General features: G+C 43.9%; 1 protein-coding gene and 2 long non-coding RNA genes across 5 annotated transcripts in view; 1 reads left to right on the top strand and 2 right to left on the bottom strand.

Annotated features, from left to right (window-relative positions):
• The window catches only part of LOC116737553 (uncharacterized), a 20,947-nt gene extending 6,770 nt beyond the window's left edge, over window positions 1-14,177 (top strand). The window contains exons 2-3 of the long non-coding RNA XR_004342845.1: window positions 10,896-10,903; window positions 14,145-14,177. This is a non-coding gene — a long non-coding RNA (uncharacterized LOC116737553). The remainder of the gene's footprint in view (window positions 1-10,895; window positions 10,904-14,144) is intronic.
• The window catches only part of dlc (deltaC), a 385,702-nt gene that overhangs the window by 6,292 nt on the left and 355,747 nt on the right, over window positions 1-23,663 (bottom strand). For all 3 annotated transcript variants that reach the window (XR_004342843.1, XM_032590768.1, XM_032590766.1), the window contains exon 8: window positions 35-773. Coding sequence is in view for 2 of the 3 variants with exons in the window: in XM_032590768.1 (XP_032446659.1) it covers window positions 35-773 (739 nt within the window). In the remaining variant the exon portion in view is untranslated. The remainder of the gene's footprint in view (window positions 1-34; window positions 774-23,663) is intronic.
• On the bottom strand, window positions 2,218-23,663 carry LOC116737554 (uncharacterized). Its single transcript, XR_004342846.1, has 4 exons — window positions 23,652-23,663; window positions 19,508-19,517; window positions 15,547-15,551; window positions 2,218-2,326 (listed from the first exon to the last, which is right to left on the bottom strand). It is a non-coding gene; the product is annotated as an uncharacterized LOC116737554 (long non-coding RNA).

Raw genomic sequence — 23,663 nt, 5'->3', positions numbered from 1 at the left:
AAACCATCAAACCATCACACTGTCAAAGCCTTACGGATCAAACTTGTTCTTCTCCAGGCGCTGCTCCTCTTTGGCCAGGTTACAGTCGGCCATTTTGTTTTTGATCATGGACCCGTTGTCGCTGCTCTTCTCTGCCAGCGCTGCGTTTTTGTTGGACACTTTATATGAACCCCCAGGGAGAAGAAAGGCCTCCTTCTCCTTCAGGCTGCACACCGGTGCCCCCGCCAGGCTCCCGTTGTTGGGGACGCCTCCGCCGATCACAGCGCTGCGGTTGTTCACCGTCTCCAGGTCATTCTTGACGGACCTGGACATGACTGCCAGCTTCCTGCCCCGGCGCAGCTGACGCAGGACGTGGATGGCGGCGCACACCAGGAGCGACAGAGTCACCAGGCCGAGTGCGACGGCGGCAATCAGCGCCGGAGAGGCGTCGCTGCCATCTGGAGGTCTTGGGGAGGGAATGCTGAAGGAGTACTCACAGCGAGCGCCCATGAAGCCCGGCGGACACTGGCACACGGGGCCGGAGAAGTGGGTGTAACACCTTCCCCCGTTGTTGCAGGGGAAGAAGTCGCAGGGACTGGTGCGCGCCGAGCAGTCCTTGCCAGAGAAGCCCAGGGTGCAAGAGCAGCTGAAGTCATTGATGCCATCCAGGCAGGTGCCGGCGTTGCGGCAGGGGTTGCCGGCACAGTCGTCGATGTTGGTCTCGCAGAGAGTCCCGGTGAAGCCCGAGCGACACTGGCACACGACCCGGCTACCGAGGTCCAGACACCGCGCACCTGCAGAGGGGAGGAGACGGAGTCAGCTACAGACACCTGGAGTCAAAATATGCTGATGTCAGCATGACGTATTCAGGGACGCCTGGCCAAGCCATCACACAACGAGCTAACAGCTACCGGCTAACTGTGGGAGGAGCCCAGAACACACAGGAACTACGGACAACATCCATCTCCAGGCAGGAAGGCCAGGACGTGAACCAGCAACGCAACGGCGCCAGCAACTATCACCAAGTTGCCTTGTGCACAAAATGCATGAAGCAGGAATCAACCTGTAGGGGGCGCAACTGAGGGAAAACAGAAAACTCCTGCACAACTATGTTGGATAAAGATTTAATTTTGACAGGAATTCTTTAAGAAACATATTTCAAGCATAAAGATCAGAGTTATGAAATATTTAGACCAGCTTACAGGCAGCTGGGTCATTGATTCTCATTGTTGTTTTAGAGTTTCAGCAGCAGTGGAAATGAAGTCCAAACATTGAGGAATTAAAGTCGGAGCAACAGGAACGTTTAAGACTTTTATTGCTAGCGAAGATGTTTGACTCGGCTCTTCTCTCGTTGTAGTGGAAGGACGGTTGTTTACAGCACAAGCAACTTCCAGCTTCATAGCGGTGAAGCTAACTGCAAAACGTTACAGTTAAACTTTAGCGCTTCGATAAAATCAGATCCAGTCGTTTAAAATTTTAAGGCCTCCAGAAGTTTTCTGTGAAGCCGAAGGTCCAGACGGTCTGGGGAGCAAAGAGGCTAGCAGAGCAGGCTAGCTTAACATGTTGATTAAATATCATTTTCTTTATGTTGCTGCACCTCATCAATCAAATTCTATTTGTATAGAACATTTCAGCAGCAAAGTGCTTTACATCATAAAAACACAAAGTCATGCAACATAGAATCAACCATCAAAACATGACATTAAGTCAAATGCCATCGTTAAATTCTTAATCGATTATGTTTCCATAGCAACAGGTTTTAGTCTGGATTAAAGGAACTCAGGGTTTCAGCTGGTTTTCAGTTTTCTGGAAGTTTGTTCCAGATCTGTGGTGCATAGAAGCTGAATGCTGCTTCTCCATGTTTGGTTCTGGTTCTGATGCAGAGCAGAACCAGAACCAGAAGCAGCAGGTTGATCCAGCAGCAGATCTTTAATCTTTCAGTGATTTATAAACTAGCAGCAGATTAAAGTCTCAGTGAAGGAATGTAGAACCAGGTGGTGTAGAACCGGGTGGTGTAGAACCAGGTGGTGTAGAACCGGGTGGTATAGAACTAGGTGGTGTAGAACCGGGTGGTGTAGAACCGGGTGGTGTAGAACTAGGTGGTGTAGAACCGGGTGGTGTAGAACCGGGTGGTGTAGAACCGGGTGGTGTAGAACTGGGTGGTGTAGAACTAGGTGGTGTAGAACTGGGTGGTGTAGAACTGGGTGGTGTAGAACTGGGTGGTGTAGAACTGGGTGGTGTAGAACTGGGTGGTGTAGAACCGGGTGGTGTCTCTATCCTCCTGGTTCTAGTCAGAACTCCAGCAGCAGCGTTCTGGACCGTGTGTTTCTGTCAGTCAGACCTGCTGCTCCGGCTGGATGAGTTTCTCGTTCTTAAAGGAGCCTCACCATTAGTCTGTTGCTTGTACTAGACCACCAGCCTAAAGGTTCCTGACTCCTGATTGGATCAGAAACACCTGAACAACTGAAACCCAACATGTTTCACCGTTGCTCTACTAATAAAGTCTTCACCTTATCTGACCTTTGACCCTGTCCATGAAGCTTTGGAGTTGCTGCAGTTTTGTCAGAAATGTTTCCAGCTGCATCGCCAGAACCACTATGGAGCTACTGGTTCCGGCCCGCTCCGTAACAGAACCTGACTTAACATCTGCAAGAACCAGAAATATTTGCTCCAACATGAAAATGATCCCATGTTGATCCCATCCCACTGTTATGGCCAATAACCAATATTCACTATTTGTAAGTCATTCAACTGTCATTGTTGTCGGGAATTAATGGCTTACATGAAAACAGGGTCAAAGGTCAAACCTCCAGCTGTTATTAGGGACTTTGCTCTTCTGTTTATCACAGCTACTGGACTGAACATCAGGAACGAGCAGCAGAGATCCGAACTGGGCCTGAAACCACGCCGCCGATGATGATGATGATGATGATGATCAGTGATGGCATAGTTACTTTGAAAAAGTAACTTTAATCAGATTACTGATTACTTCATTTGGAAAGTAATTAAGTTACATTAAAAGTAACTTTTTAGTTACTTTCAGCAGCTGCTAACAACAACGCTGTGAAAATTACATTGATTTTTGCCAAAACTTAATTGTAAGTTATTTAATAATAGTAACATGAACAATGTGTCTCCACTGATAAGGTTGAACTGAAGGGGAGATGAACTGGTTTCTTTACAGAGTCAGACTGGGAGGAATAATTCAAATGTTTGGGAGCAGAAACATCTCAGCAGGTGGTTTCCATCCAGAACCCTCCACAACGTTCCACCTTCCTCTGAAACATTAAAACACTCATAGATGAAGCGATAAACCGGATCCGTCTTCTCTTCAGGTCTGGTTCTGCTGCAGCCGAAGGACAAACAGGACGGAAGAAATCTGGGATGAAGCTGCAGATTCAGACGACCAAACAGCAGCGACTGCTTCCCCTTCAACACGACTCCTAAAGATGATTAAAGCTCCGATCCTGGAGGCGGACATGGAGCTCACTGTTAGAAGAACCCATCTGTAGGTGAAAGTTTATTTCAGGGCGGCGTGCGCCAGCTCAAACCAAACAAAGCGCTGAGAGCAGCTCCATATTTGGAGGTGAGCAGCTGTTGTGTTGCAACATCACAAACCGAGCAGAGCGGCAAATATCAGGCTGCAACCCGGACGCCTCCGAGACGCTGGAATGACGGCAGATCAGAGATAAGCAGGAGGCGGGTTCTGCACCGGGGGGGCAACAAGACCTAGGGGGGGCAACAAGGCTCAGGGGGGCAACAAAGCCCAGATTCTTTACAGCAAACAGATGTTCTGCTGCCGCCTGCGTCTGATTATTAGTCTCCTGTTTGGGCCAGGAAGCATCAGGAGAACCAGCCCGTCTGCCGGCCCACTTCCTGGTGCCGGACGGATTCTGGAGTCAGATCAGAGGCGTCATGACGTCGGTTTAAATTCTTCAGAACCGAGCTTTCCACAGCAAACAGATGTTTTAATGCATCAGCCTGTAAATGGGTCGGGACCGGTTCAGAAACTCATGACTGGATCCCGCTGGGAATCAAACATCAGAGGAAACCTGAGGAAAACGGAACCGGGACCACGACCCGATTACTCCCCAGAACTTCATGACCTCAGGTTTAAAGCTGCAGTATCCAACTTCTATAAAAACTAGATTTATTACTTATTTGCTAATTGGTCACCTTGTGGCATCATGAGATGATCGGTGAGAAAAGATCTGCCTTCTCCTCAGTCAGAAACAGCCAATCAGAGCCAGGAGGCGGGTCTTAGCGCTGTCAATCACCTTCCTGACAGCAGAGTCTGCCATGAATGCTAAGCTAGTTAGCATGGTCACTGATGACGATCTGCTGTTTCTCTGCCATTTAGCAGCGGCTCCCTGAGGATGACTGACAGCACTAAGCCCCTCCTCCTGGCTCTGATTGGTTGTTTTTGACGTTGAGCGTTTCATTTCTGCCAGCAGGATGAGGCAGAGCAGCTGGAGTTTTTCACAGATTATCCATCTCATATTAAACTGTAACAACATGGCGACAGTTTTAATAAACAGATTTTTATAAAAGTTAAATTCTGCAGCTTTAAGGTTCTTCAGGAGATCCACTTCCCTTCCTGAACAACGGATTTCACTCATCCATCTGGGTCTGTGTCTCTGGTCCCATTGGTCCACCTCTCTGACATCCAGAACTCGGCAGGTCAAAGTTCAGCTGCTCTCTGTACACCTGGCTCAGTTTGCCTCCTGAGCCCCAGCCGTTGTTTCTTTCCACTGTCACCACATGCATGCTCAGTCTGTACGATTCTATCAGTTTGATTTTGAATTTCTGTACATGAATCAGATCAGTTTGTGATGTAAACGGCCTTCAGGCAGAATCTGGCGCCGAAATGAGCTGAATTAAATGTTCTCAGGAAGATGAGCTGATAACAGAACAGGTAGGGCCACTAGGACACAAGCCCCGCCCACTTCACAGGTAAAAACAAGCAGAGAAACAAAAACAAACTGAATAAAAGAGGAAACAGAGTTCATGTTGATGTTTTGTCCTCCATGTAAAAACCTCACAGGTCCAGCTGGGTAAAATGTTCTGATGGATCCACCGCTGAACGCATCACGATCCTGAAACGCCGCGTTTCCTGATGGGTTAGTAAAGCATGGCGGGCCGCCAGGCTTATGATTCACTGGGGGAAACCCTGCTAAAGACTGAATTGCACCAAGGACTGAACCATGTCCAGCTTCCAGAGGAGACTGAAGCCTTTGACTAGGACAAGATAATAACTCTGAACTTGAGTGTGGAAGTGATTTCCTAGGAACCAGAACTCCTTCCTGATGCTGTTTCTGATCTGGAGGGACATTTTGGTTCATCTGGGGCGGTGTTGTATGGAGACGTGTCTTCATTGCGGCAGACAGCAGTCAGAGCGACTGAGGTTCAGAGAATCACAGAGGTTCTGATGGCGGAGTCAAGCTAACTGCTAACCGGAGCAACAGCCAATCAGGAGAGAGATTCATAGACTGAAACTGACCCCCAAAGCACCTCCACTCCTCGTTGGTTTACCTGAGAATCTCACTTCTATTGTGACACAACCAAACATTTCTGGAGGTCCAAACATGGAGGGCCGTTTCCCGGCCCGGATTCTCCCGGCTCACAGAGTTCATCAGGAAAACCAGGATAAAACAACACTGCTCTAGAGGAGCGCTGACTGGGAACTCCAGACCTTTTACTTACTAACCCAGTTTCTCTATCAGGACAACCATAAAATGACACATTCCTGCTTTTACTGGTGTTTTTATAACCCAAAGTTTGTTCCTTCAGACATTTTCCTGTCAGCTCCGGGTTAAGAGTCGTAAGACAACCTCCTTCTGCTGGGAAACCAACTGACCATTTCAATTTATAATGACCTGACAGTTATTCATAATTTTACTGACAACTTTGTTTTCACTGCAGCAGGTCCAGTTCAAATGTTTAGCCTTTAAACTCCGATTAAAATTTGTTTTATTCCATCTGACAGAAAAATGCAAAGATGTTAACATAAAAATGAATGTTTTACTTTATGTTTTCTGTCATTTTTGCCTCATTTCTGTTTTTGTGGACAGTATTTTTTTCCCGTCCCAACGCCTGGCCCGGCTGAGCAGCAGACGGGTTTGGTTGCTCTACATCAGGACAGCAATGAACACAGAGTGGAGTCTGAAGACGTTCTGTTTGTTCTGCGAGCCAAACGGACTCCATGCCTCCGTTTGCCTCATCCGGCTCCCAGCGGCTCCTTCCACACATTTCCCATTAAGTCCTCATATTCCCTCACTGATGTATCATGAAAGATTCAATATTTTCTAATCTCTTTTGTCAGACGCTCTTCAAAATTTGACTCCAACCTGATCAGTTTGTATCACATACAGAACATTTTGATGGAAACCGTGTTTCCCACCGGACAGTTTCCTGTGTGACACCTAAAACCCGCCGTAAATGGACAGGTCATTAAACTACTAATATTTTAGTAATCGAGTAATCTATCAATTATTCTTATGATTAATCGAGTAATTGGATAAAAAAATTGATAAAATAAAATATTAGTAACCCTAACATAACAGCAGAGTTACTATCGCATATCAACATCAGTCCAATTTTTCATATTTGAGCTTTCCTACTTTTCTGTTGTTTAGAAAATTAACTTGGAATAATAACAGCTCACTTCCTGAGCTAACCTGAAGAAAAGTTATACAAAAATCTGAAATTATATTTCAGATTTTAGTAAAGAGGCAGCCTTTATTAAAATCTGTAAAGAGGCAGATTTTTACAGATTTACAGAGTATTTTATTTTATAAAATGTCTAAACTCCAGTTTTTAGTTCATGTCTTCATCTTCAGCCAGTTCAATAGATGAACTCTCTTCTTGCTCTTGTTCTTCGTTTATCACAGAAACATCTACCACCACCTGCCGCCATGATGCGCCGCCACTCCCGTTTGTTTAGACCAGGATGATATGAAATTCATTTTCTAGGTCGTCCGTAAAGCTACACTTTCGCTAATCATCAACTTCAGCAGCAGTGCTCAGTTCATGGGCTCACCTGCATGAACACACCTGAACCGGCAGCTCCGGGAGGAGAACGGCTTATTGATCCCCAACAAACAATAAAAACCCAAACATCATCATCATCAATCGATAAAATCCTCCCAGGCCGAACTTCAACATTGGATGCTATGCTGCTAACACTTAGCACTTAGCAACAACTCACAGGTGGAAGTGAGAGCGCCGCCCGGCGCGATGAGCAATAAAACACAACTTCAGGAAGGCAGATCAGTTTTCCTTGAGGAATTTTAATATTCGAGGAACTCAAATTGTTTCAGCCCTACATTAAACTCTTCATAGTGAAGTTCACCTGTAGCTTTAATGGTGGAAACAATCTGTTTCTCCCTGGGTTGTTGCCGTCTCTTCGCTAACAGCACAGACTGCTGTTAGCAGTGTAACTCCTGCTGTTCAACCAAAACAACAGCAGAGGAATTACAAGCAAACAACAAACGAAGGAGTTTTCAGTCACTTTAGCTAACATTCTTATTGGTTCCTGATCAGACAAAAGCCAAACCACTGATCAATGGAATAATCACGTTTCACTTTGGGTGCATGTCTACCTCCCTAAGAGACTGGGGTAGCAACCAACTGCTCTACTAGTCGATTCTTTACTCTGCAATGACTTTTTTCGGGGTCAGTCCACTAGTGGCAATAACTGACTTCTCCAAGAAAATGAAAGAAGGTGAACTAGGTGAGTTTGTCAGACATTTGTAAAAAAATGTAAATAAATTTACCAAAGAAAAACTGAAAATACCAGCAAAGGTTACCGGAATAGAGGCGTTGCTTGGTGCAGAGGTTAGCGTGGCGCAGAGGTTAGCGCGGCGCAGAGGTTAGCGGGGCTCAGTGGTTAGCGGGGCTCAGTGGTTAGCGCGGCGCAGTGGTTAGCGGGGCGCAGTGGTTAGCGGGGCTCAGTGGTTAGCGGGGCGCAGTGGTTAGCGCGGCGCAGTGGTTAGCGCGGCCCACATATAGAGACTGTAGACCGGGTATCTGGAGTCCGACGCCCGTCCTCGGTCCGCTGAGCCCAGGCCTCTCTCCTCTCTCCTCTTCCTGTCAGATTGCTGTCAAATAAAGGCAACTAGTGCCAAAAAAATTCTTAATAAAAAATTAACGGTCTAATGTGGGACAATGCGGAACGATGTCGGGCTTTTTTATCCATCCAACTGATCAGCGTCTCTCTGCGTGTTGAAGCGTCTAACCTGGCAGCTTTACGCTCTTATAAAAATAATGTTTGACAAAATCTGGAAACAAAGTCCAAACTTCACTCTGAGGGTCTGACAGAGGCGATCTCTGCCGGGTCGGTTCAGAGAGCCGCTGCTGATCAGCAGAGCGTCCTGCTGCGAGTCGGGCGGAGCAGCAGCTGGAGGCAGAGCTGCCGTGCACCGGCGCCCCCTGCTGGGCCCCCTGACCAGCACCAGCAGGCAAAGCGGGTGAAATGTTTTACAGAGGAGACAACAGACTTAGACAGAGCGGCAATCGAACCGGCAACCCACCATCTAACTATTATTACAGTAACCGATTTCTACAACAGTACAGTCTGAAGATCATAGGTCAATTTCACAGATTACGATTCCCTCACCTTCGGTGCACATTCACAGATATTTTCAACGTTACACACATAATATGTCAAGGAAGAAACTAAAACCAAACAATGAAGGAACAGATCAGAGAATCATGTGACCTGCAGCTGAAACGGTTCATTTGATTCATTATATGTAACTCCTGTAGTTCTATGAATACATGATGGTGAATGTGTGATGTGGATTCTCTGTTCAGCTTGTTTATTTGTTTTCATAAAAACAAATAAACATAAATATAACTGAATATGTCATTATTATGTTGCATGAAAATAGTTTATGACCGGTGCCTTTCATTTTCTGTGGTGCTGATTGGCTCCATAAAAACAGACACTGAAACTGTAGATGCTGGTTTCTGTGGTTTCCGTTAATAATTCATATTCAGCTACATTTGGTGTTATGAATGTTTTAGAGGACGTCTGAAGTATTCACTGATGCTGGATGTTCATGTTCTGTTGTCAGTAACTCCTGTGAATATCAGGGATAAACTGAATCAGTTTGTATTGCTAACTGCAGCTAGCAGTTAGCAACAGCTGTTAGCAGTTAGCGCCTTAGCATCAGTCCCTTCAGCTCAGGAAGAATAAACCTCGACCTGCTAACTGTTCAGGCCAGTGCAGCTGACAGTCAGTAAGACAGCAACAACCCTTAACTACTCCACACAGCCCCACTTCAACAGTGGCCCTTAGACCCGCGGACGTCGCGGGTTCGACTCCCGGTCCCGACGACCTTTGCCGCATGTCCTCCTTCAAAAATGGCGCCGGCTCAGCTGGCTGCCTGCAGACGCAGCTCCCGTCATGTGTGTGTTAATCTGTGTATAAAAAATTCTTGCTGTAACTGCGAAATAATTTCCCTGCTGGGATGAATAAAGTAATTCTTCTTCTTCTTCTTAAAACCCCTGCAGCTCAGTGTGCAACACCTTCCTGGTCTGGTGCATGCTGGGAGAGAAGTTCTCCACCTCTAAACCACCTGGGACAGAACTGAAGCGTCCTGGAGAGAAACCCAAACAGCCCTGCTGCAGGCATGATCATCATCCTAGACAAGAAGCTTCTGCTGAAAAGCCGGATCAAGTCAGGAGGAGGAATCCTGTCAATCTGTCCTGCTGCAACATCTGGAAACCCTCAGAGTTCAGGTGAAAACCCTCCTGATCCTAAACAGCAGAACAAAACGGAGCAGAAATTACAATCTGGAGCCAGTTTGTTGTTTTAGCTGATGGCGCTGAGTGTGATAAACGACTTCAGCACCAAGTATTGAGTTCTTGCGGGGAAACTAGGAAGAAGGCCAAGAAAACATGATGTTTGCTTTGGAGCGCGTCCAGAAGCTGAAGCGGTTGCAACACACTGACTCCCACAGGCCACCATACTTTAGCAGAACGCTGCATGTTGCCTGCATCTGCAGAGAGCGCCGAGGCAGCTAATGACGGACTGGTCCAATCAAACACCGGTCCGATCCAGCACCAGTCCAATCCAACACCGGTCCGATCCAACACCGGTCCAATCCAGCACCGGTCTGATCCTCAGCAGTCTGATCCAACACCGGTCCGATCCAACACCGGTCCGATCCAACACCGGTCCGATCCGCAGCTGAACGTTGAGGAACCGGCCAGCAGCGAGTTTACCTAAAGCTCAGGTTTGCTTCAGCGGTTCCGTTTATCTGCAGCCGAGTCAGAACCTACAGACGTCTGATCCACCATGGGAACGTTCTCAACAAGATTCTGCAGGTTTGTTTTCCACTTCAGCCATTATCAAACATCACAGCTCCAGTCATGGACCTTGGTAGTCAAAGGAAATGAGCAGCAACTTCAGGCCGGCCCGTCGAGCTTCAGCGGCTCAGCAGTGAAAGTTTGGTTCTGCTACCTTCATCCTGCTTTGAGCATGCTCAGTAAAGCAACAGAAAACCTGAAAACCTGAATCTCTGGAATCCAGAACATCAACACCCTGCAGCGGTTCCAACTGCACCGTCTGATCCTGGATGAAGCAACAACCTGTCGAACCTCGGAGTTCTGCTGACCCCATAGCTGCTCACACACACACACCCACACACACACCCACACACACACCTGCAGCTAGATCATGAAGCTCTGCAGCAAAATCTGCTGAGATTAATCTGGTTTAATGCAGAATTCCTCATAATGAACAAACAGCTTCCAGGCTGCAGCGGTTTGGGTCGGACCTCCTGGTAGAAAACAGAACTATACAGTTTTATTTCTGCCAAACTATTATATATTTACAACCTAATTATAATGAAATAATCTGGATTTATGGAAAATCTTCATCTTAGAATAGTAGCTAGGTTAACAAATAGAGTTTTATGTCAAAACCAACAGTTAGCAAAAAACTTTAAACAATATCAGAATCAAATGAAATGATATAAAACAACAGAATCATGACCCAAATCCTAGAAAACTATTAATATCCAAAGGTTTCAGAAACTCCTAACATTCACTTTCGCCTCAGTCAGGCAGAATCTGATGACTTCAGTTAAATCAACAACACAAACATGGCCGTCGCTGTAACTGAGTGTGAACGGGACCAAACCCCACATTTGAAAAACATTCGACTCCTCGCACTTTTACAATGACCTCACTTCCTCCAGAGATGTTTTTACTGCATCATGAAAGAATCCACTTCACTGCATAGATGGAAGAGTCACGCCACTAAACTCCACTCCGGGTTTTCCAGGTTGCCTACAGCAACGAATGCTCCAAGCATGAAACCTTGGTGAACCGCTAGCGCTCAGAGCTGAACACTGGACAACGTAGCGACGCTCACCGACATCCTACAACATCCGACTTCTGAACCAACATAGTCGTGTTTTCATCTCCTGCTTTGGAGCGAATCAACCTGCATGATGTCATCACATGTTGATGCTACGCATGGCTGGGATAAACAGGAAGTAGAGGTTGCTAGCTAGCATGGAGCACACACCTCAGAAATGAAGAGAGGCCTCCCTCTGAGCTGCAGGGTCCCTTTCGTGCCTCGGGTAAGGCAACGCCCCAAAGACCAGCTCAAGCAAACAGAAAAACTTTTTAAAGTTTGTCATGAACTTTCTGGTGCACCTGTGCTGGTGGCCTAGCTAAAGTAAATGCTAGGCCACAAGCCTTATTTTCGTTGATGAGATGCGTAACGTCCATGTACCGTTGGGCCCAGAAGCTGCAGCAGGAGAGTTGAGAATCTTCTTCCCTGATATAAACAAGCATCTTCAGCTCTACAGTCTGTTACTGTTTTCTGCCTCTAGTGTTAGAAGCTGCTTGTCTTTGTTTGAGGTGCTTCTTATATTTAATTATTTCTAACTGCAGACGTTGAAAAGCTTCTTTACTTCCTGACGTATTTGCTTCAAGAGGAAACGTCTCATCAAGAGGTCAGAGGTCACATGTGGGGTTCCTCAAGGCTCCATCCTAGGACCCTCTGGTTCAATATCTATAAGCTCTCACTGGCTCAGGTTGCAACAGGAAATAAGATCAGTTACCATGACGATGCAGATGACACAGTTCTACGTTATGATGTCACCAGGTGACCTTTGACCCCATGCAATCACTGAACAGATGCTGAGAACAGAGAAATGTGTGAATGAGACAAAACTTTCTGTACAGATACTGAAGTTACTAAAGAGGATCTAGAGTTATAGATCTAGAGTCAGCACAGCTTCAGTTCTTCCAGCTGTAAACTGCAGATCAGGCTGACCTCCGACCTCTGACCTGACCATTGGGTTCCAGGGTGGGCCTTCCAGCAGCTGCAGAACATTTCCAGAACCAGAGACTAAAGTCTCAGATCAGAGAAACTCATCCAGGCTTTAGTTTCTCTTTAGTGGCTTTGATTCCTGCAGCAGCGTCTTCACAGGTCTGATTGACAACCCAACGGTCCAGAACGCTGCTGCTGGGGTTCTGACTAGAACCAGGAGGATAGAGACACCACCCAGTTCTACATCATCTAGTTCTACATTCCTTCACTGAGACTTTAATCTGCTGCTAGTTTATAAATCACTGAAAGATTAAAGATCTGCTGCTGGATCAACCTGCTGGTTCTGGTTCTGCTCTGCATCAGAACCAGAACCAAACATGGAGAAGCAGCATTCAGCTTCTATGCACCACAGATCTGGAACAAACTTCCAGAAAACTGAAAACCAGCTGAAAGCCTGAGTTCCTTTAACTCAGACTAAAACCTGGTCAGAGCAGATTTTGGTTCATCATAACTGGAACATTGATTATTATGCATCAGAATAATGCATCTTCTCTTTACTTTGCCTCTCTAATGTTTCCTTTGGGTACTGTGTTGTAGTTCATCATGTACCACAAGTGTTGCAACTCAAATAGAAACTTTACTGGAAAAAAGTGGAACAAAATAAAAGATTTTTCAGAATAAAATAGTCAAACTGTGGTTGAAATGAGTCTCAGTGACCGTAGCGTTAGCCACCCGTAGCTCTGCCCTCCATGATGGTTTTGACATCCATGGATACAAAGACTCAATAAATCAGTTACCATAAAATGAGTTCAAGTATTTTCCTCTCCTTTAGGCCAGTTAACTATGTTTCTGTCATGTGCTCAGCGTGAGTTATTTCATTTGCAGGAATAAATAAATATTCAGAAGGCGTCTCACAGCAACAGCTTCAGGAAAATCAATTCCCTGGACAAAGTATTGAAAGATAATTCCTTCAAAATAAAGCAAATAAACTGTGTTTTGGTTCAATTCTCATGTTCGCTGTGCAAGGTGCGTTCTCTCCAGCTTATCTGCCAGGTTGACTGGGCTCTGACCACTAACTGTTTTTAAAGGTTTTATTGGCTCTACTGGCCTTTAGTTGATAGTGAATTGACAGGAAAGTGGGTAATGAGAGAAGGGGAAGACATGCGGCAAAGGTCGCCAGGCCGGGAATCGAACCTGCGACGGCCGCGTTGAGGACCGAGGCCTCCTTATGTGGGTTGTGCTTAACCCCTGCACCACAGCTCAACACCAACAGGAACATTCATTGGTTCAAGGGGGGATTCTAGAGTTTTAAAAGATTGGGGGTCCAGACCCCCGGGACCCCCCGGGCTTTACGCCCATGCTCTCTACAGTCTCTTTATGTGTGTGTGTGATTGTCTGTCTCACTGTTCCCCTGTCCTCTCAGAGTTAGACACCAGCTGCCCTCGCGTGTTGGATAATGGAGGGATGTTTATTATAATCTGCTGCTAGCGGCCTCGGTCCATATTTCTGACTGCAGGAAGACAGGAAGTAGGAAGACGTGCAGTAAAGCAGCTCCACCACATACGCCATGTAGACACTGTTTGTTATGAATAATCCATAAATATCGTAAATAAACAGTTTTCCCACAGAAATAAAAAGTTTTAATGGGAAGCATTTTCTGTTAATCACAGTTTTATTCACGTAGTTAAAGATTTATTTCAAGGTTTTTGCTTTTATGTCATCATTTATCTTATAATTATGTTTAATTTTTTGATACTTATTGCTTAAAGCTACTTTACATAATTAGGGGACTTTTTAAACTCTGATTTATTTCAACCTCTTTAATTTCATGTTGTCGTATTTAACTGAGGGGGCGGGGCTTATCAAACCTCAGGGTTTGAACGGGAAAATGGCCAAGGCTGAAGAGTTCTGCAGTACAGGAACTCGCCTCTAATCAGCACAACAGTAAGAGCTGCCCTGGAAGGCCAACACATTTCAAAATAAGAGCACAAAAACAAAGCTCACCTCCCCAGATTACAGAACACAAAGCCTGTTGTGTTGCTGCAGCGGCTAAACCGCATCGCTCATCATCAGCAGTTTTCATCTTGAGTTATTAAATATCCTCCACATTATAAATACTCATCATCATCCTGACTTGCGACCAGTGATGGCATAGTTACTTTGAAAAAGTAACTTTAATCAGATTACTGATTACTCCTTGAAAAAGTAACTGAGTTAGATTACTGACTACTTGATTTGGAAAGTAACTAAGTTACATTAAAAGTAACTTTTTAGTTACTTTCAGCAGCTGCTAACAACAACGCTGTGAAAATTACATTGATTTTTGCCAATATTTAATTGTAAGTTATTTAATAATAGTAACATTAACAATGTGTCTCCACTGATAAGGTTGAACTGAAGGGGAGATTTTTTAATGGTTACAACATTACAAAAAAAAACTTTAGTAATTTTGTTTTGTTTTTATTGTCTGGAAAACTCCAAGAAGGATTTTAAAGCCCCCCCTGCGCCCCGGCCTGCAGGTTGTGTGTTACGGCCCTGTGTTTGGTGTCAGAGGTCAGAGGTCAGAGCTCCTCCTGCGGCTCCACAGTTCAGATGGCTGCTGCACAGATTAGTGACATTTATCTTAATATTAATGATTATAATGGCGTTTAGTCGCACAACTTTAAAGACTCGTTCATTCGTGGCTGTTTTCACGTTTATTGCTCTGTTCATATTAGTCTCCATGTTTTCTGGAGCTCAACGAGAAGATCAACGTCGTTCACAGCAAATATATTAACTTAACATTAACAAAGACACAGCGGGACGGATCATCCTGGTAATGATGTACCTGGAAGGTCTGACTAAAACTAGCTGGATGTCAGACACATTCTGGGGTTTATTATGAGTTTCTGCTATTTCCAAACCCAGAGGAGCAACTTCACGTTCAAAAACAACCCAAAAAGACGCAACCAGCGACTCATTAAATTTGCAAGCAGCTTTAAAAAAAACAAACAAAAACACAAGCCCAAAGTCGGTTAAATAATCGGACTTGGAGACAGAAACTGAAAATCGTTCCTGTTTTTCCACCAACAAAATGAGGATCTTGTTTCCATTGTTTCTGTCGCATAGAAACGGTGATCGCTCAACAAGAGAGGAAATAAAATTAAATTACAAAAGAAGAGAGTAACGCACAGTGATTTCAATAACTGTACTGATTACTGGATTTAAAATAGCAACATGTTGGATTACTGGTTACTGAACAAAGTGACTGATGATGTGAAGCTATCTGGACCAACCAGGACTAGTTTGTGATATAAACTCAGTGACTATCAGCCTCAGATAAAACAGAAATAAAATAAAATAAATAAAAGCCCCTGAAATTAGCTTTACAAAATGAAACAATTATGAAAAAAAATCTAATTCATATATAAATTCTGAAATAAATGAATCTTGAACTAAATAAATAATTATGTAAAGTAAAACTGTGATGGACAAATTAATATTTTATACATTTATTTATTTTGTTTTTATCTAATGGAGACACTTGTTTATTTTATAAAGTATTTATTAACTATTTAATAAATAAAGATCTCAGAGCAGACGCTGTTGGAGCAGCAGAGCGTTCAGCCGGGATTTAAATGTCTCTTCTGAATCCAGGAATCATGAGCAGAAGTTACATTTACAGAGTCCAGATGATTTCTGGCTCCACTGGAGGACGGCTGCAGCTGGACCGGTACCGGTACCGGTACCTGCTTTAAGTTCTGCTCAGAGCTCCAGGATGATCAGTCTGGATGAATCTAAACGCTCAGAAACCAGCAGATCAATCTGATCTCTGATCAATGGCTCCATGTTCTCCATCAGAGCCAAAGCTCCTCAGGTAGCGGCTCACCTTGATGCAGCTACTGATATACCTGGGATTGTCTCCACACCTGATCACCTTCAATAATCAAACTGTTTGATCAGCCCTGGTTTCTCTCTAGTGAGAATAAATAGATGCATTCAGACGATGAGTTTCATCTTTATGAGACACAAACTGAGCAACATGATTATTTACATTGAGGTTTTCACATCCTTTATTTCCATTTTCTTTATTCTGTGTTAGGCAGAAGCGGCTCCAGAATTTTTCCTGCAGGTCCAAAGGGGGAGCTCAGCATTTTACTGAGGATGATATGACGGATCTGTTTTCCCTATAGTTAACACACACACACATTAGTCTTGTTATTTTAATCAGACTGATTTGCATTTATTTGACGCTTAGACGTCAGCATGAAGCCTTGAGCCATTAGCCAGATGACTTCCAGATAATATTACATTATTTTGGTTAAAACAGCATTGATGACATAGGGGATACCCTGTCATTGACCCTTTGCAACTACGTCACTTAATCAATCGAAGCTCCATGATGCAGATCGAAGTGAGAATCTGGAGGATTGAACTGAGCAGATAAAGTTGGTTTTGTGTTTATTCATGGTTTCTACTTGCTGGAATCAAGATCATTTGTCTGTGAAGGTAACTCACCTGGTTGGGCTCATAGACGGCGGGATTCACAGAAACCTGGACCAGCTAGCTGAGAAACCGAACCTGCTGACGAGTCGATCAGTTTACCGACTTTTCCTGAATTCACACCACATGATTTATGTCACGGTGTCATAAACAGCGTTTCCTCTTAAACCGGAGCAACTTTAAAACCTACAGAAAACGAGATGCTAATCATTTTTTCCATACATGCTAGGCTACATGACGGCGTGGCATTGTTTCCATGGTTACTGATGGTCAGACGCTATCTTCTCCATAATGCGATATTTGATATCTTTCTAATCATATTTATGAACGTTAATCTTCTTACCTTGTATAAAGTTTTCGCTGTAAATCTGCGGTTACACCAACAGCTAACAGTCATTATGATTCCTGCGTCCATCAGCATCTTTCCTCATTAAAATTAAAGGACAGGTTTGGTTTGGACTCTTGTCTGTCTGTTCAGCCGACCAGCAGCAGCTTGTGAACATTTTACTGCCAAATCAACTAAATAAAAGTGACATTAGGCCACATGTACATTTCACAGGTTTTACAGGACAGCATAGCTTTGGACATCCATCATGGTGGAGAGAGAGACGTCAGCTGCAAAGGGTCATATATCGTATATATTTATTTTTTGTAATTAACTTGTGCTTATTTAATTGCCTAATTAAGCGCTTCAGGGCCTGATTTGACTATCAATAAATGTCCTTATGATAAAAAATGTTATGTTTACTACCGGTTACTTTTGTGTTGCCTAACATTTGGTAGTTTGCTATGATAAACACTGACAGTCAGTTCATCTGCATGAGGGTCGTACACTTTCTGACCGCTGATTGGTCCGTTGCTGACAAACACCCTGGAGTGATTGGGGGAGGATTTCTCCATGTCTGCATGGGGGCGGAGCCAGCATCATCACGGAAGCTATAATACGCACAAAGTTAAAATCCTCATGCATGATGTTTTTATAAACCAAGTGAACAATAATTTATTTTTATTTTTGTCTTTTGATGAAAATGCCGCAACAGCTACATATAAGAAATGTTAAATTAGAAGAAAAAAAACAACTAAATCTAATATTTTCTGGGGCTGCTATGACTTTTCCAGAATTAGCTATAGCGCCCCCTGGTGTTAGCTTATTGTCTGAGGATAAATGCGGTTCAGTTCATCGTTTACGTTTAAACAATAAAATATTAAAATCTTAAAAATCATCAGGTTTGATGCTTCTTGGTCTAAATAACTGAATGTCGTCAGATTTCAGTGGATTTAGTGAGTTTTCACTGTTTGTAGTTTATTATTGTTCACAGGAAGTTTGTGTGGCTGCTGCACATTTTCCCGCCAGCGAAAAAGTTTGCAAAAAGTTTGCGTATATTTACACAAACTTTGACACAAAGTACATTTTTATACATGCCGACTTGTGGGTAAAATATGGCGCCGCACATTTTTTGTGGGCACGCCGCTTTAAGCATGAGGCCCCTGGACATTAGAAAGCAAAAGTTAAGATAATCCATATTCTGACCCAAAGTGTTTCTGCTTCAGAACCAAACTAGAAACAGAACCAGTGACCAGACTTTCTCGTTTTATGGTGAATCAGCAACAAGAGAACAACAAGAATTTATTAAAATCATACAGAACTTTTTATCTTGATGTTTTTATAGTTTCACTCCTGAGGAGGATCTGAGGACTCACTTCTAGAGTCAAGATGGCAGCTTTAGGAGCTACTGCTACCCACCTGCTACGTAGCTACGCTGTGCTAGCTTTTGTCCTATTGCTAAGCTAGCCGATAACGTAGCTCTCCCGATGCTAGCTGTGCTGCGCTACATATATAAAGTGTGATTTATAGGGAATAACAAAACACTTCTAGACTAGACTGTGTGACCGCTCTGAGCATTCATTGTGAAAACACGATGATGGAGGAAAAACGAATAATGAATCTGTTTATCCCATGAAAATATTCCTGGAGTCTGTGAACGCTTTTAGCTCATTTTAGAAGAGATGCTTCACTGACATTACAGTATAAATATATTACAGTCCAATCAATGAGTCTAATGCACAATTCTACAGAATTAAAATGTTTTAAACTAATTAAGACAATTATTCATTAAGAGAATTATAACACTGTCTAAGGAAAATAAGTCCTTTTAAAGCAAGTAATATTTAATTAATATGAATATTTATGTTACGCTTTATAGATATATATATGTTAATAATATGCATTTAATAACTGTTATATACATTTTAATAATGTATATAACATGTTACATTAGAAATATTTAGAGGATATAATTTAGCAAATTTAAGATGTATTTCTTTCATAAATGAGCTGATGGTGTGGATCGTGTCTCCAGGACAATCATGCAGTGACACGTAGCTAGCCTATGGAGAGCTACCCCATGCTATGCTAGCATTAGCATAGCTCTCCACAGGCTAGCTATGCTACAGGATGTGCTAAGGATAAATTAGAAACAGGAAGTCATCTGTATAATTTCACAGCAACCGTGGATATTTATTTCTTTAAAAATTTAAAGAAATATCCTTATTTTCCTTTCAGTACAAAGTTCCTGCTGGGTTAGCTGCTGGGCTAGCTGCTGGGTTAGCTGCTGGGCTAGCTGCTGGGTTAGCTGCTGGGTTAGCTGCTGGGTTAGCTGCTGGGTTAGCTGCTGGGCTAGCTGCTGGGCTAGCTGCTGGGTTAGCTGCTGGGTTAGCTGCTGGGCTAGCTGCGCTAACAGAAGGACATCCAACATCAAAACCACTAATGGGTCTTTGTGTCCCAGCTCTGGACAGTCTAACACAGGGGTGTCAAACTCCAGTCCTCAAGGGCCGCTGTCCTGCAACTTTTAGATGTGCCTCTGCTGCACCACAGCTGAACAGAATAATTAGGTCATTAAGGCTCTGGAGAGCTGATCTACACAAGGAGGAGGTAATTAAGCCATTTCATTCCAGTGTTTTGTACCTGTGGCACATCTAAAAACTGCAGGACAGCGGCCCTCGAGGACTGAAGTTTGACACCTGTGGTCTAACAGAACAGAGTCCGTATTCTCACCAGGAATGTTTAAAGTGCTCAGTATGAATTCAACATGGCCGCCACTGATAAACAACTCGGAGGGAAAAGCAAGAATGTTTTGCATTTCTGATGGTTTATGTCTCATTAAACCAGTGGAGCATTTAGGATCTCATCATTTCTAGAAGTAAACATGCTAATCAACTGAATGCAAGAAACAAAGAGAAATACACCTTGACTGGCTGATGTCCTACAACCTGTTAGCCCGCCACCAACCACCACAGCTGGAATACATCTCCAGGTTTTCCATTTAGCACATTCACATCAACTTTAACACCATCACACTCATTATAAGTCAAGCCCAGTTTGGATGGGATGGTAAATATGTCAGGACAAACCGAGTTAAATCTCCTGCTTTCACCGACAGTTTTACCTTTCAGACTTGCTGGATCAAACTAGCGAGAATCACGACAAATTTTCAAAGAAATTTATGAAGGTTAAGAAAATACATGGCTGCACAGTGGAACAGTTGGTAGCACTGTTGCCTTGCAGCAAGAAGGTCCTGGGTTCGATTCCCGGCCCGGGGTCTTTCTGCATGGAGTTTGCATGTTCTCCCTGTGCATGGTGGGTTCTCTCTGGTTCTCCGGCTTCCTCCCACAGTCCAAAAACATGTCATGTTAACTGGTCTGTATATATTCTCCTTAGCTGTGCGTGTGTGTGGGTGTGTGTGTGTGTGTGTGTGTGCATGTTGTTTGTCCTGTCTGAGCATTAGATGATTAACATAAGTGTAGCTTTATGGACGAACTGGAAAATTGATTTCATATCATCCCAGTCTCAATAAATGTGTGGCGGAACTCATCGTGGCGGCGCGTAGCTGGTAGATGAGTTTCTGAGTGTGATGAACAAAAGTGTCAAATCCCGTCGCTAACATGAACACAAAGCTATAAATGTCTGGGAAAGGTCAGAGTTCATCTATTAAAGTGACTGAAGATGAAAACAGAAAAAAAGCTGGACTATAAACACTTTTTATAAGCATATTTGTGAGCCTGCCTCTTTATTATTGAACTGAATATAATTTCAGATTCTTGTATCACTTTTCTTCAGGTTAACTTAGAAAGTGAGCTGTTATTGTTACAGGTTAGTTTTCTAAACTACAGGAAAGTTATTGTTAGGGAAGCTCAAATATGAAAAGTTGGACTGATGTTGATATGCGATAGTAAAACTGCTGTTATGTTATTTACCAATGTTTTATTTTATCTTTTTTTTTATCCGATTACTCAATTAATCGTAAGAATAATCGATAGATTACTCGAATACTAAAACAACAGCCCTAAAATGCACATTGAGTGTTGAATGTATGGACTAGAAAATACAATAAATCTGTAGAATAAAGTATTCTGCTCATGGATTTCAAGACTGATCAAGATAGCACAAAAAGAAATGTCATTTTGGACTTGTTTCTTTTTGAGGACGTACAGATGTTGTCTATGTGAGACACTTGGAGTCTCCAAATGTCTCCAATGTCAGACCTCCTCCCCCTTCTTGCAACACGCTGTCCGCCCCTGCCCCCGTCCGTCCGTCCGTCAGTCCCCCGATCACTCCAACAGTTTGCTAGACCCCCATTCTAACGACACGCTGCTCCCACCCCCCAACAACCCCTCCCCCATCCCTCGGTCCCCCTCCTTCTTTGACCCGCCCCCCATTTTAACCATCCCAGTCCCCCCCAGCATTCCTCCTGCGGCCCATTGCCTCGGCCCCCCATTCTCGCTCTTTGGTACATTTTACCCCCCCTTGCTCTGACTGTAGCAGACGACGACTAAAAGTTTCTTGTTTTCTCAAATTTAACTTAGCAGAACTCGTACGGCCATAATCATCCACTCCTGTGAAGTTAGCCAAACACCGTTACGCATCAGAGCGCACAGAGCCTGACTTTGATGCAGCAAAGGCGCACAGATTACAGATGGTTACGCATGCAGCTGGTGGATTCATGTCAAAACAAACCCCAAGGTTCCTGATATCCTTAAGACACGTGTTGGATTCACATCGGTGGCTTCAGATTTAGTCTCCAGTTGACCAGTCAGAAATATTCCAGAAACAATACATGCATGTCAAAACGAGCTCAAAGCTCTCTGGACATTATTGGCTTGGAAAAAGCCATTTCATAACATTATTGGTCGAATGTGGTGTCAACCAACAGGGGGCGCTCTAGGCTGCCCAATAAAAGCGTCATAATGGACACTGGCAGAGTTTAAACCCTTAAATCTCAGCCCCGGAAAATACAATGGAAAAACGGCACGCAGGCGTCCCGGTGTGGGTTAAGGGGTTAACCCGTTCCGGACCATAACCGAACCGCACCGACCCGTACCGCACCGCTCAGTGGAAGTGAGGCAAAAGCCAGATCAGGAATCAGAACCTCCAAGAAGAACCAGAAACATCTGAAAAGCCCAACTGCTCCGACGTTCAGGACCTTTAGATTCTGTAGCAACCACCAGTCAGACCAACTGAGCTTTTTGTGCAGAACCGAACCAATCTTACTGGATCTCCATAATATGGATCCATCCTAGCTGATTAATGTAATTGTTTATTTTCAGCTGGTTTACATATGAATTTTCCAAACTTGTATGTTTAGCTTTCTAGGTTTACCGATCTATGTTCCTCAACTACCATCATGACATTTGGATCAGAACCAAAAGAATGGCCGTTGATTGGCAGATCCCCTAAGCGTCAGCATGCAGGGGGAGGAGCTCAAAGGGGTTAAAGGAATCTGGTTTCTGTCCAGAGGAATTTTGGTTCTGATGGTTTTATTTGGACCAAACAGGAATTTTGAGACAAATTAAAGAGAATTAAGAAGAAAAACTGTCCAGAGTTCGTCAGGAGGGAGATAAACGGACCTGCTCTCAACCCGGCCCAGACGGTTTGATCAGAACCAGGTTTAAATCCCGGTTCTGATCTGGTTCTGATCTGACCGGGTCTGGTGAACTTCACCAGCATGAAGGAGGTTGATACTTAATGTAGCGACCATCAGAACCTGCTCCACCATTGGCTTGGTCCTGGTGGTTCTGTTGGGCAAAAATGACCCAATTTCAGCCACTAAATTATAAAACCCTGGAAGAAATAATAAGTCAGTGAAGCTCCAGTTGCTGCTGTCTGGATGTTCTAGATCTATAACTCTAGAACGTTTCTTTAACAAAGTCCTGCCTGTCGCTGCTGATCTGATCCAAATAGTAACTCTTGGCTCTCATCAGGCTTTGAAACCAGCAGTTATCAAACCTCTGATAAAATCACTACAGGCCGACCTCTGACCTCTGACCTCTGACTCATCAGCAGTTACTGAAAAAGCTTCAACAGTTAAACAGCTTCCTAACTAAACTTTGACTCCTTCCAGTCTGGTTTCCATGGTTACCACAGGACAGAGACCGGCCTAGTCAAAGTGTTCAATGACGTCCATATAAATACGGACTGTGGGAGAACCACAGAGCTGGTTCTGGTTCTGGTTCTGTTGGACCTCAGTGTCGATCATTTTACTGAACCGACTGGAGAGTCGGGTCAGAACTCAACTGGTTTGAATCTTACATAAAGAACTGGGATTTCGCTGTTTCAACTGGAAACTTCTCATCAGAGGTCAAAGGTCACGTGGGGTTCCCCAAGGTTCAACCCTAGGATCCTCTGATTCAATATCTATAAGCTCTCACAGGTTCAGGTTATAACAAGAAATAATATCAGATACCAAAACTACACTGATGACACAGCTCTACGTTATGATGTCACCAGGTGACCTTTGACCCCATCCAGTCACTGAACAAATGCTGAGAACAGATAAATGTGTGGATGAGACAAAACTTTCTCCAGCTGAACAGAAACAAACTGAAGTTATTATTGTTGGACCTAAAGAGAAAC

Source organism: Xiphophorus hellerii, chromosome 18, assembly GCF_003331165.1.
Source record: "Xiphophorus hellerii strain 12219 chromosome 18, Xiphophorus_hellerii-4.1, whole genome shotgun sequence".
Lineage (NCBI taxonomy): Eukaryota > Metazoa > Chordata > Actinopteri > Cyprinodontiformes > Poeciliidae > Xiphophorus > Xiphophorus hellerii.
This window is presented reverse-complemented; position numbering and strand designations above follow the sequence as displayed.